The sequence below is a fragment of the Pagrus major genome, chromosome 18, assembly GCF_040436345.1.
Source record: "Pagrus major chromosome 18, Pma_NU_1.0".
Classification (NCBI taxonomy): domain Eukaryota; kingdom Metazoa; phylum Chordata; class Actinopteri; order Spariformes; family Sparidae; genus Pagrus; species Pagrus major.
Window position 1 is genome coordinate 30,711,191 of NC_133232.1, and position 19,826 is coordinate 30,731,016.

General features: G+C 44.3%; 1 protein-coding gene across 1 annotated transcript; it reads right to left on the reverse strand.

Annotated features, from left to right (window-relative positions):
* Window positions 1-3,127: 3,127 nt before the first annotated feature.
* Window positions 3,128-18,844, reverse strand: vimr2 (vimentin-related 2). Its single transcript, XM_073487414.1, has 10 exons — window positions 18,759-18,844; window positions 17,404-17,548; window positions 17,110-17,271; window positions 16,825-16,944; window positions 14,249-14,344; window positions 12,650-12,781; window positions 10,222-10,353; window positions 6,900-7,010; window positions 6,652-6,776; window positions 3,128-3,989 (listed from the first exon to the last, which is right to left on the reverse strand). The coding sequence occupies exons 1-10, from the start codon at window positions 18,842-18,844 to the stop codon at window positions 3,947-3,949; spliced, it is 1,152 nt and encodes a 383-aa protein (XP_073343515.1). The 3' UTR covers window positions 3,128-3,946.
* Window positions 18,845-19,826: the final 982 nt, after the last annotated feature.

Below are 19,826 nucleotides of genomic sequence, written 5' to 3' on the forward strand. Positions count from 1 at the left end.
GAAACTTTTATCAACTCTGGCCGTGACTAACCCTCTGTGTGGAGTTTGGGGAAATTAAAAAAAAAAAAAAAGCTGCTTTGCTTTATCTCCTCATCACAAGACGAGGCGCTGAAGTGTTTGCCAAGAAAATAAAGGTATCAAAATTTCAAGTCGAGATGAAGTTGGGGGGGTGTTTGCCACCTGCTTTGGGACGGGCTTGATGGGGGGAGTGTGTGGGGTAAACGTGGGGTCAGGGCTGTCAGCAGTCGCTCAGTTATACAGGCCAAGTGGGACTGCAGATATGAGGAGGGCAGAAACTACAGCGATGACATGATGAGGGACCCAGGGGTTATACTGTCACACTACCACCATCTTCATTCAGCACAGCGTGGCACATACACATTCCTTTAAGGAGTTTTCTCTCAGGACTCTGGGATGCTCCCACAGTGGAAGGCCTGTCCACGACCCCAATAAAAAGAGAGGGATGCCCACTTCCTGCTACCCTCAGGCGTGCCAGTCCTGCCTCGGGGGAGAAGGGGCCCCATAATTTATTATTTGTTCCCCTCTTGTTAAGGAAATACTTTCTCAATAGCTCTCTCTCCTTTGTATATTTTTACTGTTCTTATTTTCTTCCTTGATTCGACCCCGTCCTCTTTTATTTATTTGCTTTCTAAACACCAGCTTGGCTCATTACGTCCGAGCTGCCACAAAGAGACTCAAAAAAAATTACTCTTGTCCACACTCGGGACAGTGTTTATTTGTCCTGGTGAACCTGAAGGGAGTTTTGGGGATACCTATGTGTAGGTGACAGCTGAGCTGAGTCGTACGAGCTGACCTCGATCACCATTACCTCAGGCTTTAATCAGATTCCTCTGCTGCAGATTGAAGATATGTAGACCGACACAACGAGCTCAGATGTCATAATTTATCAGCGCGGTCCTGCCACTCTTAATGTAAAGACATTCCTGCACCATGTGAAGTTAATTGGATGTTATGTCCACAGCATATGTTGGGCGAAATGGTTTCTTTCAGCCACACTCTCATTTATTCCCAGCAGTGACTTCTTTGTTTGTTGGTGTTGGTCCAGTTTGGCTGCTTTCTCAACCCCCTCCTCCCTCCACAGAAACCATCAAGGCAAAAAAAAAAAAAAAAAAGGGATGAAAAGGCCAATCCACTGGCTGACCACTGATCCATGACTCAGCTTTGAAAATCTCTGCCTTCAAATCAAATTGTCCGGCTTCAAGGAGCAAGAGGTGCCACAGTCCTGCCCCGGGCCACTCAATGTCACCGGCCAGCTTTGAGGGGTTAACGCGCATTTTTCTCAGTTGTCAAGGACGTGTGATGGGGGCAAAGGAAAACAGAGGAGTACAGAGGTCACCACACTCACAAACATCACCAGGCTTTGCAACACTTAATTGGGTTATAAAAGAAGCCGCAGTGGCTGGAAGGACCGAAGAAGCAAATCCGAACACGTCATTTAACATTTTAGTTTTTGCTCTAGTTTCTTAAATTGTATTGCAAATGTTTAATAGATTATTGAGCTTCATTTTATTGTCGTTATAAGAATTTGTGTTTTTCTTAGATGTGTTGGCAGCATTGTTCTATGGATGCCTTTGTTAACTGGTCAGCCACTTCGGTCCTTCTTTGAATATGTCATTAACTATCGGACTGATTGTGATAAAGATTTGTAGAGACTTTCATGCTCCCCAGAGGATGAATCCTGGTGACTTGGTGATCCCCTGTCTGTTAATCTAGTGCCACCATGGAGCTTAAATGTGTGTGTTTTGGTGAAATGGTCGTAAATGTAAATAAAAGCAGAATGCACACCTGCGTCCCGACTTGTTGCATTAACTTCGATCCTTTTACTTTTAATCCAGCGCCACCATCAGGTCAGAATTTTTATTTTGTGCAGTACTTTGTCTGATGACTAAATATGTGAAAAACTAAATGACATTAACATCAACATTAGCTTTACTTTGTGTTAAGTGCTAATTAATGTGAGCATGCTAAGATGCTAAAGGAAGATTGTTTACATGACAAACATCTCACCTTCTAAACATGCTAACATTAGCATTCAGCACAAGACATGCGCCCGAGTACATCCTCACAGAGCCTTCTAATGTGGCTTCTAAAGTCATTCTCATGTATTTATGCTTTTTTATATTAATTCTGCAGAGTGAGAATTAACCCACAAAATACATACAATGCAATAAAAAACATTCCCATTATTATGTATTATTAGAGGTTTTTTTGGCAGGATATGTGATTGCTTAGTCACACGGTTCGGTTGCTGTCAAACTAATATTTTAAACTGATCTTTAATTCTCTTGCACAGCTGTCTGAAGACCACTCTTCCTGTGCAGAAACACGTCTACAAAGGCAGGATGGATGATGAATTTCCTGAAAGTCTAAATTTTACTTTTCTCGTCCAGTCTATTTCATGCATTTCCGTGATTTCCATACAGTGAACCGTGTTTTCCCAACAGAGAAGATAAAAGCAGGAGAGCAAAACTCTTAAAGGAAGATGATTTTCTTAGATATTTTGAAATTTAACCACAAGGCAAAGACAGAGCAGCCCCATGAGAGTAGGAACTTTTGGTGGATTGTTGCTGTTTTCTTTGAGAGATATAGAAAGAAAGCAGCGTCTCGATTGAGCTCTGAGAAAACGGACACAGCGGCCTCCTCCTGAGCCGGCCATGTTTCATGTCAGGACAATTAAACAAGTCACCGCGGCCACCCTTTCTCCAGACACTGAACTCAATTATAACAGAGGCTAACTCCTCATCACCGCGAGTGCACCGAGTGTGGCTAATCTTATCTGATCCGTTATTAGCTGCATTTTTCATCTTTATGGCAGAGCTAACAAGCCTTTGAGATCGTTAATAGCTGGGAATGTTCAAATCTCATGTTAAGCATGAAGATGAATGAAAGAAGGATCACAGAACATAAATCACTCTGCTCTCTCTGCATAGTTTCATAGTGCAGAGAAAGTCTTAAGCCCAAGGATTCACAAGCAGTTCTCATGAAACAGATTTTCACAAAAGACATCACACAGCATGAGGCGATCTCTCAAGCAACTACTTTTATTTAATTTAAATCTGAAGAACATTCACGTGCAGAAGCAGGAACCAAAAATGATTTATCACACGCGGCTCCGAAGTCGTGTAGAAAATAAGGAAAAGATTACGGAGGAATGTATTACCAAATGCTTATTTCTGAAACGACATTGCTTTTCAAAGGAGAAATAATGAATCACCGAGGCTTTTCTCGTGGAAAGATCCAGGTGCTAGTTTTTTTTTTTTCTTAGGAGCTGCAGGAAACTTCATGAGCCATTTGAAAAGCAAACACTGCGCTGCACACTTGACGGTTGGTGTCATACGTAAAGCCGACACGAAGGCACAACTGTAAAAGCAAAAGGGAAGGTGAGATGCTTTTAGTTACCGAAGGGAGAGCTGTCAATATGTTTGCCAACAGTGAAGGGGTCGAAGGTTAAGAGCTGGTAATCAGTCGAGGTTTGAGTGACGGACGAGGTGCGATGACTCCACGGGGCCGCACAGTTTGGCGTGTGTGTGTCTGTTGTTCGACAAAGCGTGAGCAAAACATTTATGAATCGTATCAGCGCGCCGGTTAAGATAAAACCCACTTAAGGAAATTTCCCTGCCAGACACTGAATGGATACACACTACCATCCTCCCACCACTTTTAGACAGCTCCATCTTTCTTGGAGTCTCGGGGTCATCTGCCAGAGACCTGTTATCAATGGCCCGGCTTAGGCCTCCAGACGGGGTTCATCTGTCATGATAAGTTCACATCTGCTTAAATTGCTGCGTCGGTGCCTAAAGCTTCATCCTAGTGCAGATTTAAGTGTTTTTCTTGTTTCTCTTTTGTCTATTTTCTAATCCATATGTGGGGGGGGGGGGGCATCCAGACACACTCCAGCCAGCCAGTCGGACTCTCCGGCCTGAATTCAGAGGCTGCACAGCCTCTCCTCCTCTTCCTCCATCAGACTCCTGAATCACAAAAACACACAAAGCACAGGTGACCAACTGGAAGAACTTGCAGGTAGCACTGCTAACTTGATGGAGCTGTTGCCAGAAAATTTTAATTTATTGAGATTCAAAGTTGATTCTTGATGTTAAACTACACCAGCCGGTCGTATCACCACTGAGCTAGCTAACGTTACAGCTCAGCCGAGGAGGACGTGATTAACTAACGCGCTAGCAAACGGTTTCAGTCTCTTTAGCTCAGTTTTTTGTGTTTTAAGGTAAATATCTGTGTCTGTCAGCTGGTTGATGCTGGGCAGCTGGTGTACTCTTAGTCTATGAAGCCATTTCACTGAAAACAGCCACCTGCCACATCTGGAAAAAGACAGTAGCAAGAGTTAACCAAAACATAATAAAGCTCAGAAGTCATTTGATTCATTGTGAATAAAAAGAATTAGAGATTATAGCAGCTTTAAGATGGGACCTACAGTCCAGTCATCCACTGCAAAATGTTCACTTAACTAAAGAAGCTACTTGTTGCTGCGTCGTGGAGGAGTGTGAGCAGCCCACAACGAACAGCAGAATGAAGTACAGTGTAATATGGTTCACATTAGCAGCGAGCAAAAGCAGCGAGCATCTGCCTCGACTGCTCCGAGATGCTTTCACAGGCGATAAGCCACCCGGTAATGGCAGCCTGGGGTCATTAGGGTCTGTTGTGCAGACAGTTTGCCACGGCACGGAGAGAATAAACAACCACCATTTTCATTTCTTATTCATGGTTTTAATCACGGATGACAAAACATCCAGTAAATATAAAAAAGAGAGGGGTAAAGTTGGCGTCGAGTGTTCGCCTTCAATGTCTTTGGGAGAGTCTGTTGGGTAACGAGAGGGACTTAAAACTGTGGCGAATTTGCAAATGTGTGTGAGGGGAGGGCTGACATTAACAGGCTGGCATGGAGAAGAGCTGGCAGAGGCCCAGCACACAGCGCTGACAGTGTGAGGTCCTCTTTGCCCATTCTAATGAGGCATTGTGAGGGTCTGAGCTCAGGCCTGCAGCAGGGCCCCCTGGGGGTCAGATGCAGCCGGAGCGGCGATGGAGGAACGGGGAGGAAGTCCGTGGCAGCAGGATGAGATGGGCTGAAGTGCGTCGGTCCACGTAGCAGGATGGCAGATGGTTAAACAACCTCAGTGGACGGAGGGGGCGACATGAAACGTCTTCAAGGTCACACTCAGGAAGCTGCATCATAGTCAGGAGCTGTTTCCTGTGACCTCAGCCGGCCCGTGATGTCAAGAAATAACTTAGTATTGACAAAGCGGATGTCCAGGTGACATTGTATGGACAATACTGGAAATGCTCCTTGTATTATTCACGATGATGCATACACAGAAACTTCTTGTTGTTGAGGAAAAAACGGTGACAATGGACACGTCGTTTGCACATTTCCACATGTGTTTTCTCGCGTGCTCTGCTTTCGCTCATACATTATGTAAAGAATGTCAAAAGCAAACAGAGAATCGAGTTAATTTAAAATCAAATGAAATCATCTCCGGATCATTGTGTGCGGTTCATTCTCCTCGACAGGTTTTAAATAATGTTTATCGAGCACCACGGGGGGACGTCTGTTTTCATTTGACCCCCCACCGGAGCGATGGGAGTCTACGAGACACGTCAGGGAAGGCTGCAGATTTTAATTGCAATCAGAAACTAAAGCGGTTGATTTTTTTACGACTCGAACACCTTAAACAGGAGAAGACAAACTAATCAGTGGAACCACCGGGTGCTGGTGTTTTTGTTGGAACGAAAACATGTCCTCCAGCAGACGTGGCTGTCCATCCCTGTCCCAGACCGCTGGTTCACTGTCCCAAAGTCTCCTCGTCTTCTCCTGTACATGACGTCTGTAAATGTTGGGGTCTCATTTAAGAATAACAACCTGCAGCTTTGTTGAAGAGGGGAATGAGATGTGTGTAGGTTATGGACGTCCACTGTGATTGCTGTATTTATGGCAGCTTATTATTACAGATTGGGTCAGCACCAGTACATTATGGTCTGTTATTGCACGTTAGGTCTTTAGGTTAAACTGTAATTATTGCTATAAAGTCAATCCCAGGAGGAGAGACATCACCTGAAACATGTACATGGAGCTTCTTCAGATTGTAACCTGCTGCTAACTCACATTAAATAGATTATATAGAAACATCGGACCAATACATTATCGGCCCGACATTGGGAAATGTATTTTATCGGCCATATGTCGGTTTAAGTGAAATTCTAGCCCATAAAAAGAGCCGATAATATGAAGCATAATTGCTTTCATTGAGCTAACAAGCACAACATTAACAAACTCCCAACACAGCAGGTGGCTGTTTGGCTGTTCTGCCAATAAACACACAATAAATGTTTCAAAGAAGAGGAGAAAAAAAACACAATAAATCTTAAAAATCATCCATTTTCACTTTCATATTTTAGCCTTTCTTACTCTCAGGTAACTACTACGAGGTTAGGAACCTCTTTAAAATACAAAAATGTTAAATTATCAGTTTTCTTGTTGGTATCGGCCACGAGAAGCAGATTACCAGCTGTTATCGGCTGAAAAGATTCAATATTGTGCATCCTGATCGTCTGTTTCGTCTTACATTGTGAACATCTATTATTCACACCATCAGATTTGTTACAGCGGACCGTCCTGACCTGTAGGCAGTGATCTCCATGTCTCTGGCCATCTTCTCACTCAGCAGCTCCTTGTAGTCTTCACACTGCTCTTGCATCTGCACTTCGAAGTCGGCCTCCTGGTGCCGCATTTCATCTATGGTACACTGAATAACACACACACAGACACACACACACGCAGGATTAGAGGGTGAGATTAAATGACAGAATTGGTCCAAACCACTGGTCCTTCACAGCCTATGATTACATTAATCAGTTCACTCTCAGACCTCCAGCTCAGCGATCTCGTCCATGTACGCAGCCGTCTTCATGTCGACCTCGTCCTCCAGCTCCTCGTTACACTTCTCCAGCTCGGCGAGCTCCTTCTGTAGCTCCGAAACCTACAAGCAATAGTTATTCATTGAGTGCATACTCACAAACACATATTTCCATATAAGCGTCTTGTTAGTAATAATGCAGTGATGCAGGACTTCATCTTTATGTTCCCTTCATGGTCGTTTTCGGTTCAAGAGCAGCAGCCCTGGAGCTGGCGGTCGTTCAGAAAACACTTCAGCACAGCAGATGATTGTCAGCAGAGGACTTTGACCGAGGTGTTCTGGTTTAACGAGAGCCCAGATTTCTGCCTGAACCTGAATCTGACTGACAACATTAAACTTCTTATGGTTTTACACATCCAGCAGACACAGAGCAACATCAACATTCATTTGAGTTGCTGTTTCTGGTCACCTGACAACCACAAATCTCATCTCAGAAATATAATCTGTCTGGGTTTTTATCTGCTCTTCACCAGGTAGTCATTAACCTTGTCTGCCTGCGTTTTGATGCTTGGCAGGTAGTCAGTTTATTAGAGTTTTTAGCTAAGCTAGCTGCGTGGATATGTCGGTAATGCCACATTTTTTAGCAGGTAGTTGGATTTCACATTGCACAGTCATTTTTTGATATAGAAATGTAGAAATTGGGCTCCAACGAACTGAAACTCAAGTACATCAATTGACCGGACCTGCACGGATAAAACAGGTTAGTTTACTTCCACCACAAACCTCCCCCGTGTCTGATGGTGGTGTCCTGCCATGAGTAATCACAGCAATCACACAAGTTCAACAATTAGCTGTCACAGCCAGATGGGGATCCAGGCGGCCGTGCTCGTCTTTCAGTGAGATCATGTGAGCAGAGGAAGACCCAAGTTACAACTCACAGGCTGATGACGACTCCCCAACCTGGTGGAGTCACTTACTCACTCACTCCTCCGTTCTCCCTGGCATGATAAGTGAAGCCTGGCGTACAACCGGCTCTTTTATATACTTTTCTGCGTCAGGGCTGATTTCACTGCAATCTGTTTGCTTGGCCATGTTGTGTCTCAGTGAGAAACCAGACCCGAGGCGTCCATCAGAGGCGAGAGAGGAAACAGAGCAGATCAGGCCGGGCTGTCCATCCGTCAGGCTGGACTGAGCAGACCTGGGGAGTGTGTGCTGCATATTAGAGAGGAGTAGATGATGCTGGGAGACGTCTGCGGTGTGGTTCACAGAGGCTCGCTGTTTATTTAAAGAGCTGGAGGTAGAGCCGCAGTAATGAGAACCAAACCACCATGTTTGTTACAGATGTGGTCGGGTGTCAGCTGTGGCCTGACCACTGATGGATGCGAGCTAAGAGGAGGTATAGTTTCTGCTTCCTGGAGTCACCTGGTGATTTTACCTGAGTCATTATTTCCTGGTATGTCTCGTCCTCACTCATGCAAAACCTCCTTTGCTCTTCTGGCATTTTCCCACCGGCTGAGACGAGAAACATCCGATGGAGGTTTATTTCCTCTCTTCCATTTACAGAGGCAGTCTCTGATCAGTGTGTGTGTGTGTGTGTGTGAAGTTTTAAGACGTTCATGACGCTGCAGACGCTCTGAAAGACTGTACTTAATAACCGAGGACACGGAGGGCAATAAATCCCGTCTGAGCTGAAGCCGAGCCCTTCACATCTCCTGCTGAAAGTGTCCGCAGAGTAAACACTCTGGTCAGCAGGATCTCCCACACTGTTGCTCTGCTGTCACTCAGCCGCCCCACACTCCCCTCGCCCGCTGTGGGAAACCATTCATTTTTTACCATTACGTCTGATTTAGGAGCTGATGGCCGACGCAGAGTCAGTTGTGGGTTGTAAGGCTTCTCTTTTCTTTGTCAGTAAAGAGGTGGGAAATGTATTATGGGAAGATTTGAATCAGTAGGTAGCAGCTGAAGGATTTAAATGGGCGACGTACAGGATGGGTTCACCTCCAAAATATACATGTTTCCTTGGAAAGTAGCCGTGCAGACAGCTTTGGTTTTATTTGCAGATGTTTATGAATATCACTTTCTGAAGTTTATACTTCCAACAGATGTGGAGGAAGAGTGGTGCACATAGCATTAAGAAATGACATCTAAATAATTCAACTGCAACATTTCTTTCCAGAAACAATGTTCCCTACTCATTTTTTGACTATTTCTTGAAGCAGTAGTTCAACTTTTTTGGGGGAAATTTGCTCATTAGCTTTTTGCCAAGAGCTAGATGAGGAGACCAATACCACTCTCGTGTCTGTACAGTAAATATGAAGCTATTGTAACATCAGCAGCAAGCTAACTTAGCTTAACATAAAGGCTGCAAACGGGGAAAAGCTAGTCTGGGAACCTTCAAACCTCAGTTCGTGACTGCATCCAGCCAAGAAAGAGTCAAGCACATAACCACAACTTGTGATTTTTACACTTCGGTTTTGTACAGAGAAAAATTCCCAGACTCCCTTATAAAATTAATGAGTTTTGTGAGTTGTTGAGGTAGGAGAGGATTTACAAACTCTGTGAAACACTGTCTATAACAAATTATCAATTATTTGGACCTTCTTGTAAATTCGGCAAAAGTTATACGCAAAGTTATTTCTTTCTTTGTGTTGAAAACATTGTGTCTGTTTGTGAGATACGATCACAAGTGGTCAATGTCTGTTACCTCAGGCTGCACTGCTGAGGGTTTAATTATGTGTACACATCAGATCGTCGTGGTCAGCCATGTTTTTGTTTAGCTTTGACGTCGTACACGTGGAATGCTTAGATATTGGAAATTTAAAAGTTTCAGCCAATTCCAGTCTTTGTGCTAAGCTAACTAGTTTTTGAAGCTTCATATTTAGGAAGTAAACATGGGAGGTTGATAAGAGTCGAACAAGAGATGTTGAAATATTCCTTTAAGACTCAAACGAGCCTCTGCAGGATGCACTTGTCTGTACCTATATAGTACTGTTTATTTTACCTGTATTGTATTTGTAATTGTATTTTATTTCTATTCTTCTTTTCGCTTTGCTCTACGTCTCTAACTGTTAAAGCCTCCTGTGGACAGGTGTTGTGAATTAACATCTTGCTATAAACACTGAGTGCGGTGCACCTGGGGCTTGTACAATGTTAATGTTACGTCCATGTTAAATAAATAAACTAAACTAATTAAAACTAAATGTTCACAGGTTCATTTAGAGGTGTTTGCGTGGCTGTTTCTATGCTACTTTTTCTTTCTTCTCTTTTTTTTTGTGTGTGTTATTTGGGTGAACTGACCCTTTAAAAACTGATGAAAAAAAGAGAGTCCGCTCACCAGCGCCTTCATCTCACTGGGGTCCTTTATCTTTGACAGGTCTTTGACTGTTGACCCTGCAGCTCCGCCCACTTCCAGTTGTTTTCCATCACCACTGGGAACCACAGCGGACGACGCTGCACCGAACTCGTACTGCAGAGACAGAAGATGAGGAACGAGAGTAGTCGTGAATCGAAAAGAAAAAAAAGAAACCATCTGACCTTTAAGTTGCACAAAAACCACGGAGGATAGTGCTTTCTTAGGGGCAGTTAAGTGCACTCTGACAGGGGAGCAAAGAGCAATCAGAGCCTCTTTTACCGACTGATGGTTAAACCTCTCCTCCTCGTGTACACCACATTCCTGATTAGATGGAACAAACGCAGCCGAAACGAGCGACATGAGGGCGCACAGGTGTGTGGGAGTCAGCCAGCAATCACCATTACTGTTCAAACCCAATAGCAATCATTTCAACATCGAGACAATTGCGTCTGGTAATCGAGGCCAGGCACAGACAGGACGGTGTCCAGCTGGCGAGAGAAGAGACCGAGTGGGAGGGGAGAGGGAGTGAATAGACGACGGGATTTAGGGGGAACGAGACACACACCTACGCATCTAGACAGACACACAAATATATAAATACGGCAGATAGCTGCCAAATAAAGGACACACACACACACACAGACACACACACACACACACACACCGGCGTCCACTCCAGTGCTGCAGAGAAGCCTGGGAAGGCGGCCAGCAGTCTGATTACAGCCCTGACCTCTGAACCGGGCAGACATCCTCGCCCCAGAGGGGGTCAGCCCCACCGGAGCTGCAGTCTGACCCCAGCGCAGCACCTCTTCACTTGGACTACACACACACACACACACACACACACACACACACATATATATGTAGGTTGACAAAGGCTGTTCGGGTCCAGAACTGCACCTCTGATTCTCAGGTTCTTCCCTGGTGTTGTGTTAAGAGGGAAAGAAAACAAGTGGGAGTATCGTCGTGTGATTTGTGAAAGTTGAGATTTACATCTGGAGCTGACCGCTTCAGAGGGAGCGAGAAGGTGAAGTGGTGAAAAAAAAGGAGGGCTCGAGTGGTCAGTAGGAGGATGAGGATGGCAGCTGGGCTCTTCAAAGTGAGCATCGGTGGCTGGAGATCCTTTCACTTAAATAAAAGTAGAGTCGTGCTGCATTCAAAATTTCAGTTATTAGCAACAAAATGCACTTAAAGTATCAAATGTAAAAGTTTTGGTTCTGCAGGAAAATAGTCCCCGTAACTGACGAGTCATCATGTTTGACGTGACTACTTTTTTTACTCCTGTTAGGACCCCGTCAGCTCCAGATGTAAATCTCAACTTTCACAAATCACACGACGATACTCCCACTTGTTTTCTTTCCCTCTTAACACATCACCAGGGAAGAACCTGAGAATCGGGTTCGTAATACCGTTGCATCTATATGTAAGTGGTGTTTTACGGTTGTAGCGAGTCGAGGTGGAGCTATAGAGTGTCGGTGGTTCCTAACCTACGGGTCGGGTCCTCTTCAAAGGGTCACGAGATAAATCTGAGGGGTTGTGAGATGATTAATGAGAGAAGAAGGAAGAAAAAAACCTTATACATGAGTTCATTCACCTCTTTTCTTGCTCTTTTCCTTGTTTTTCCATCAACCTCACACAATACAGTTCTTTTGTATGAGCATCAGGTTTTAAGGCCGAGTAAAAATGCAGTCGATTCTGAGAAGAGACTATCTCTTATCTCGAGTACAAAACTATGTTGCTAAGGTGGAAAAATTGATGCATCTATAAAACGTGCAAAGGAAACAGACTTAGCGAATTAATCGTGACGCACATGAAGCATTTGACTAAAGCGTCAACCAAAGAGAAGCAAGTCAGATGTATGAGGGCCGATGAAACTGTAATGATCTTACGTGAAACAAACATAAATGTCGTATTTGCATCATGTTTTGAGAACATTTGCCACCGTTTCAGGTTTGACAGGTGCTCACATTTACATCATCTCCTTCTTCTGCAGTGTTTAACGGTACCTGACTGGAGAATTAGTGCCACCAAGCTGTTTATCTTGATGTCCTATTGTTAATATTCGTGCTTCATTATGATGGACCCCTGACTACAGACGTCTGAAATGTGTAAAGGGTTCGAACAAGCCATAAAAAAAACACCTCTTTAATCTTTAAAGTGCATTTTTATAAGCTTATCATGCTCTCGAGTACAGTACTTGAGTAGATGTACTGGTGAGTCCATCATTCATGTGCATGTGGCTCAATGAGAAGCCAGAAATAGGACTGTGATTCGAAAGATGAACACGGGAACGCTACTGTAAAACCTTTGGCACAAGACGGCTTCATGACATGTGCATGTGCTTTATGTTACAGTGTGTGTGTGTGTGTGTGTGTGTGTGTGTGTGTGTGTGTGTGTGTGTGTGTGGTACCTGGAGGCTCTCAGCCAGCTGGCAGTAGTACTCCTTTACATCCAAGGCCGGTGTGATGTCGGGGCTGCCAAATTTAATGGCTGCCACCGCCCCTGTAGCCCCTTCAGCTGGATCCAGCAGATCCTCCACCTCCTGCATGAAATGTTCAAATCCTCATGTACATTATACCTCAAATGTGTACTAAAATACACTGTTACTAAATAATCCTCTGTGAATTACAACACACATTTTGATGCATTCACACACACACACATCAAAGACCTCAGCCTGTTTGTCTCCAGCCTCCGATACGCAGCCCCCTTTAGTAAAAAAGCCCAGATCCATTACAGAGAAAATGAACTGTTACAGAGCCGCAGTGGCAGTCGAACATTTTTCTCCCGTTCCCCTCCACCTAAATAACGACATGGCTGCCGATTTGTCAGGGGAATATGGGGTATCTGGAAGTGCTGATAATAACAACAGTTAATAAAACAAAGGGAACTTCTGTTTTCATTTGGTATTCAGCCGCATTTCCCGGACTGTGAGTTATCGAGCGTGTCCCTGAGGGAGTGTGTTAAACGCCGGGCAGCCCGGCTTTGCAGAGAAAAACACAGTGTGATGGAGTTGCTCCTGCTTCAGCTGCCTCCCTCTATTCTCTGCCTACAGCCCCTAGATCTGATACTGGGCCGCGTCTGTCATCTCCTGGCGAGGTGGAGAATACTGTAGAAGGTGGAGAGAGCAGGGTGTGTGTGGATGTGATATGTGAAACATCTGCCTATGTTAAAGCAATAGTTTGACTTTTTTTGGGGGGAGATTTGCTTATTTGCTTTCTTGCCAAGAGTTGCATAAGAGGACTGATAGCACTCTCATATCTTTCTGTTAATTATAAAGGTGTTCAGAGAGGAAACGAGGAGAATTTTCACCATGTTTATTCATCCAAGCAGCCAGCGTGCTGACAGTATTCGTATATAAGTTGTTTACCTCACTTTTCACAGTTGGCTTTGTAGCTACATATTGTTAATAGTATTTGCTGCTCATTTTTGTACAATATATAGTGTTTTTAATCACCTCAGTGTCTTAGGTAATGGTTAGCGATGCCAATGTTAGCCTAAGTTTCAGAGCTTGGTTGCTATGGCTCTTTATTTACACTTGTTCCTCTAGTCTGTGTGTGTTTATGAGACATTTTTGTGCAGATGCATCTTCACGTCAGTTAGCATCTTTGCTTCACATCCTGTCCTGACGGCTAATTAGCTTAGCACAAACATGTGAAACTGGGGAAACAGCTAGCCTGGCTCTGTCCAAAGATAACAAAATCTACCAACTAGCACTTCTAAAGTTTACTGATTAACATGTTGTATCTGAGAAAACGTCTGAAAAACAACAAATTGTGGTTTTATGTCAGGTTATTGATCCTCTCCTTATATGTTTCTGTTGACTGGGCTGTTCTGGCCTCTTCAGCAAGGTGACTGGGGTCATCACAGCTGTGTTTGTCACCACAGGTCCGGGCATTTCTCCAACACTCCTGTCTGACCTAAGTGCTCCATTTTGAGTCATTTTCATGGCCACAAACCCTCCCTGTTTCATCACACTGCAGCCGTATATCCTCTCTGTCCCCCTCACCGTCTTGTGCTGGGCCTCCATGTTGGCCAGCTGCTCCTCGTAGATAGCCACTTGCTCCCTCAGTGCCAAACACCCTGCCGTCACAGCGTCCACTTCCTGCAAAGAAAACCACGTTAACAAGAAAACAAGGCTGAAAGTGAAAGAAGTTTAATTTCTGGAGGTGTCTGAGAGGAACGCTGCAGCCTGGGAACTTAATCACACCACAGGTTGAAGACAAGCAGAAAAAGTGTTTCCTTTGTTTCCACCCCGAACAACCATTTAAAGAACCATCAGCACCATCCACCTGTTTCACTGAACAGCAAGTCGACACCGCAATGCAGAGGAAAAGAAGGGGAGGAGGAGGAAGAGGAGGAGGAGGAGGAGGAGGAGGAAGATCAGAAGGAGGCTAACTAGACACAAAAGCGTCGTCCACCAATCCATTCACCAGCAGGGGCTCTCAGCTCATCTACTCTTTGTAAAGAGCAAGATTAATTTGTGTTGGATGCAATTACTGTGGGTGCCTGCGCTAACATCGGGACACATGCAGAGAGGGCTTGGTGCTGAAGTTCTGGAGCCTCGCTGGGAGGGTGGCAGGGTCCTTGATGGACAGCAGTGAGCAGAAGTAGTCTGGTCCCTGTTGCTGCTGCTGCTGCTGCTGCCTGTGTTCAAATATCAGCCAGTAGCTGGAGGGAAACTTTTACATCACATTCTGCGCAACTTTAAAGTGCTTACAAGGAACTTTCTTTTGCTGTTGATTCAAGTGACCCCTCCGCCACCGCATCCTATCATAAATATCTTGATCTGGCTAGCGTGTCTGTCTGTCGTCTGTCATTCAGTGGGTGTTTTGGTTGGTCAGTCGTTTGGTTAGTTGGTTGGTTGGTTGGTTGGTCAGTCGTAGTTAGTCATTTGGTTGGTTGGATTGTTGGTTGATTATTGGATTGTTGGTTGATTATTTGGTTGGTCGGTCGTTAGGCCGGTCATTTGGTTGGCTGGTTGGTCGGTTGTTTGGTGGGTTGGTTTGTTTGACGGCAGGATTACACAAAAATTACTGAACGAGTTTCCAGGAATGGCTGGTTTGACACTATTAGTGAACAAGCCCTTGGATCCATTTTTTAAATAAAAAACATATTGAAGTGCGGCTTTAAAGCCTCTGAAAATCCTGATTGGTGTTTAGGAGCATGTGACATCACCTCTTTCTAACAAATGTAGAAGACTGCAGAGAAAAACAGAAAAACAGAAATCACCAAAATAACCAAAACTGTTCTAACTTCAGCAGAAAATGATGTTTTTGTGAAGGACTCGATCACACAGTACGATCCTGATGTGACACGTTTCCTTCATGGTTCTTGCACTTATTACTTCTGAAACAGAGCGTTCGGCCTCCTCATTCATCCGCCGTCTTGTGTTCGTATTTTAAGTGAATATTGTTGAACTCATTTAACTTGTGCGACTGTGTTTTACCGCTGCCCACGATGTCTGGTGACTCGAGACATTACTGAAACAAAAAGTCCCATGTAAAAATAACTGTGAGACAATGAAGAGGGGGGGATTTGTGGGCCGTGAAAATGGAGCAGAATTGTCAGGAGAGAAGCGACACAATAGCCAGTAGTATTACTTTAAAACAAGCCAAACATCATCACTGTCAGTCGACCATTATGTTGAGAGAGCTGCAGCTCGTTGTGGGTTGAGCTGTGTAGTATTCGCTCCTCTCCTCCGCATCTCTGCTCTTCCTCTACCTCCCTGCCGATTTCCCACCAAGTCTTGTCGCCCTGCAGCTGCTTCCAATTCAGAACCAGAGAACGAAGCCAGCAGGAACATTACAGCACCGTATTACAGCCTGCATTACATCTGTAAGGGAGAAATTAAAGCCTCCCTCGCATCTGGCCCGGCTGGGAGGAGATGGGGCTCTGGCATGTGTGAGGGAGGGGGTGGTGGAGGAAAAGTTGGTGGCTCAGGTTGCAGTGGGCCACCAGCCCAGATTGTGTGACTGCTGGTGATCAACACCCGTCGGGCAGGGCTACAGAGGAGCAGCTGTGGAGGGTTTCAGCTGATTCACCAGGAGGGAGGAGAGGAGGGGCTTGACAACACTGCCATCTAGTGCTGAAGGTACATTATCACACAACAAAGGCCTGATGATGTGTTAAAGAGTCCAAATTACCCAATCTAACATTAATTAATTGATTTATTATTATTAGCATTATTAGCTGCCCTTATCAACTCAGCTTGAGCTTAAAGATTTCAAATTCTGCATATTCCTTCTGTGACTTTGGAGTTGAAATGGGAATTTATCAGGCATCTAACGGACTGTTGCATTATGGGAAATGTAGGATTGTGTGTTTTTGATGGTATTTCAGCATCTGTTGCTTCAAGTTCGGCCTTTATTTTCCTCTCAAGTTCACTGAAGTGCGATGAAACACTCCTGGAGTTCATCTTTAACCAAAATATAAGCACTCTTAACTTGACCATAAAAAAAGTTAAAGGCACACTATGCAGGATTTGTCAGTTGTTTTGTAAACACACCAGGTGCCATAAGCGATCCTGGAGGAGGATAGTTGATTTTTGAGTCTTACAGGTGTTGTTGCATTGACAAACATTACCTCTGCAACATCTTGTCGCTCCTGCTGTAAGAAGATCCTCTGCTGTGCGGCCGTCTCGTACTCCTTCATCAGACGCTCGAGCTCCCTCTGCAGCTCCTCGGTGTCGCACAGAATCTCATCCTGCGGGGAGACGCAGTGAAGACAGTGATGGATCTTGACAAGGTTACAGATCAGGCCAAACTGAAGTGAAATTGATGGGACGGGATGAGACGTGCGATGGAGCGTCTATGAGAAAGTTCAAGGAATGTCACACACAGAGAGAAGCATGCGGCAGACACACCCTACCCTCTCCCTGCGCAGTCTTTCCACCACTGCATCCAGACTGTAGTCGGGCACCACCACAGCGGAGGTGATGCTGGAGGAGGAGGCCTGTCGACTCTTCAGCTTCTCCTCCAGCTCAGCAATCTGACATTCAAGAGACTCGTTCTCCTCCTCGAAACAATGAGCCTAAAGGGCATAAAGTCAGAACAGGTCTGTACTGTGTGTATATATAGATTCACTGCTTCACTAACCAGGAACAAAGGCAAGGCACAGCAGAGGGGAAATGGAGGGCTGACGTGTCACCGTGTTTGTCCTCACCAGTTCAATAAGCCTGACCAGGCGGTCGTTGAGGGCAGCGATGATGGTGCGGTCCTGGACAAACCGGTTCAGACCCACCTTGTTGAGCTCCTTGGCAGCTACGAAGTCTAACTTGTCACAGTCGCACTTGTCAACAGCCGCACCCCTGAGAGGAGGAAACACAGGTCCAAAGACCGGACTGAACTCTGAATCATTGAACTGACTTCAGGAAAAGTTGTTGACTGATTAATAAGAAATTAATTTGCCTAAAACAGCCACATTAATTATTGTAATGACAGTTTTTCATCTAAATCTATTCTATATACAGTACAGAAGCATCCTTTGAATGCGTCAGTGTGCATTTTAGCCCGACCCATCCCAGTAAACGAACCCGGTATGATGTCATTTCTTCCATTACCACATTTCTCGTCACCGTTCAGGAAAATCCAAAACGATCACAACACCCACATTCATGAACTTAGCTCACAAACATTTGTCTCGGGGTAAACTCGTCTTTAGAGATCAATCTATTAGTTAATGTCAAACTTCTCCAACTTATTTTACTAAGGATTTATTTGAACTAGTATTGTGACTCTTGTAACTCTGATGTAAGGCATATAAACTGTACAACGAGCTCCTTTCAACCACTTGTGAGTTTTTACACACATACAGAACCATTTCACATCCCATTGTTTACAGCAGAGAGGAAACCTGACTTAGCTCATCGGTATCAGTTTGTACTCCACCTAACAGCCAACCAAATGTCCAGCACAGATAACAAACTACACCATGACATGTAGGATGAGTTCATGTCTGAATCTTGGGATCAGAATAAATCTTTCACAAGTCAAGAGGATGTGGACCTGGGTCCTTAAAAACCTGGAACAATAACAGTAAACTGAATATCTTTGATAACGTTGTCTTGGGCTTTAGAAAACACTGATTGACATTTTTTTTTTTAGACCAAACAACTTAAGTAACATTAATCAAGAAATTAACTGACAGATTAATTGACAAGGAAAATAATCATTAGCTCTTTTAAGAGTCCTTTCTTTGATTTAAACGGCACCCATACGCCCTTTTCCTTTGTAGTTTGTCTTATTTTTGCTTTAAACAGTATTTGATTAACTTTGCTTTTACAAAAAACATCTGGTTCTGTGTTGTTGGGTTGTAATACAGCCCTACATTTCTCATCATCGAGGAAAAACCCAAAGAATCACCACATCCGGATACATGAACTTCCCCCCAAAGCATTTCCCTTTGGTTTAAAACATTTTTGAACTGTTCATATTTTTAAATTGAACAACACATGAGCTTGTCACTAATATCCTAATATCTTAAAAATGGTTAAGTGCGGCCCAGAGACTCACACTGACCTGACGGAGGCACTCAACCCTCCATTTCGACTCCAGCTTTCCTCCTCAAACAGCTTGCGGTAAGAAGACACTCTGAGCACGGCCATGGCTGAGGCTGGATCCGAAACTGGGAGACAACACGACGGACCGAAGGTGGCTGCGAGTCCAAACCGGGGGTTTTATTCTTCACGGGGAATGAGAATGTGGCAGTGAGGTGAAGGATCTCTCGTCGGTCACGGAGTCGGCTAAGTATAGGGTGAGCATCAGCCAGTAATGATTTCACATGAACGTGAAGAGCGAGCCCCAAAACCCAGAGTACAATTGTTGTTTATAACAAGACAATGGAAAAACAAACCGGCTTTATACAGTTTTATTTCTGTTAAATAAATTAAAAGCACCAAAAATCTGAAAAGTTGAAAACAGGTGCGAGTGTTTCCTTGCGTACCTTTAAACGTACCTTAAGTTTCATGAACAGATTGTGACAAAACCGAAGACGAGAAGCACAATGATCCATACAAATACATCAGTTGGTACAGTGGCGTAAGACCACACATAAAATCAGAACAGGGGTTTTGATTATATTGATTCTGTGTCTGACGTGGTGGTGGTGGTACTAAATGGCTACTAAATCCCAAATCTGAATCACCAGGAAGTACTCTTTTAGGCCCAAGCCACATTTTGGCAAAGCTCGGCTTGATCGAGAAGAATCTGGTGCTTTGATGGCATTAAGGCAGAAGAAACTACACAAGAATAGAGCAACTTCGGGCCGACAGGCTTTGATTGTCAGTGTTGTCACATTGTCTCCAAACATGAAATCTTCTGAAGTCTCCGGCATCACAGGAGATACCGAATAAGGGAAAATTAATGCCATAAATGTGAGTATTTTTGTCTCGTGGGAAAGCTAACGCTGACATGTCTTGGGTAAAACTGTTAAAAGAGGAAACACTGTTCATTATACACGGCAGAGCAGTTCCTTATTTCAATAACCATGACATGTTATGCAACAGTGACTGCAGTCTGTGGCACGAATGAGAAAGGTGCACAAAGACAAAGACAGACTGTGATCCCGCAGAGTAATGAGCCTTTAAA

Coding starts and splice junctions, on each gene's coding strand:
- vimr2 (XM_073487414.1), bottom strand. CDS start 18,844: ATGGCCGTGCTCAGAGTGTCTTCTTACCGCAAGCTGTTTGAGGAGGAA. Junction 6,777..6,899: donor ACGAGATCGCTGAGCTGGAG/GTCTGAGAGTGA, acceptor TGTGTTATTCAG/TGTACCATAGATGAAATGCG. Junction 3,990..6,651: donor ATGGAGATCACTGCCTACAG/GTCAGGACGGTC, acceptor TTTGTGATTCAG/GAGTCTGATGGAGGAAGAGG.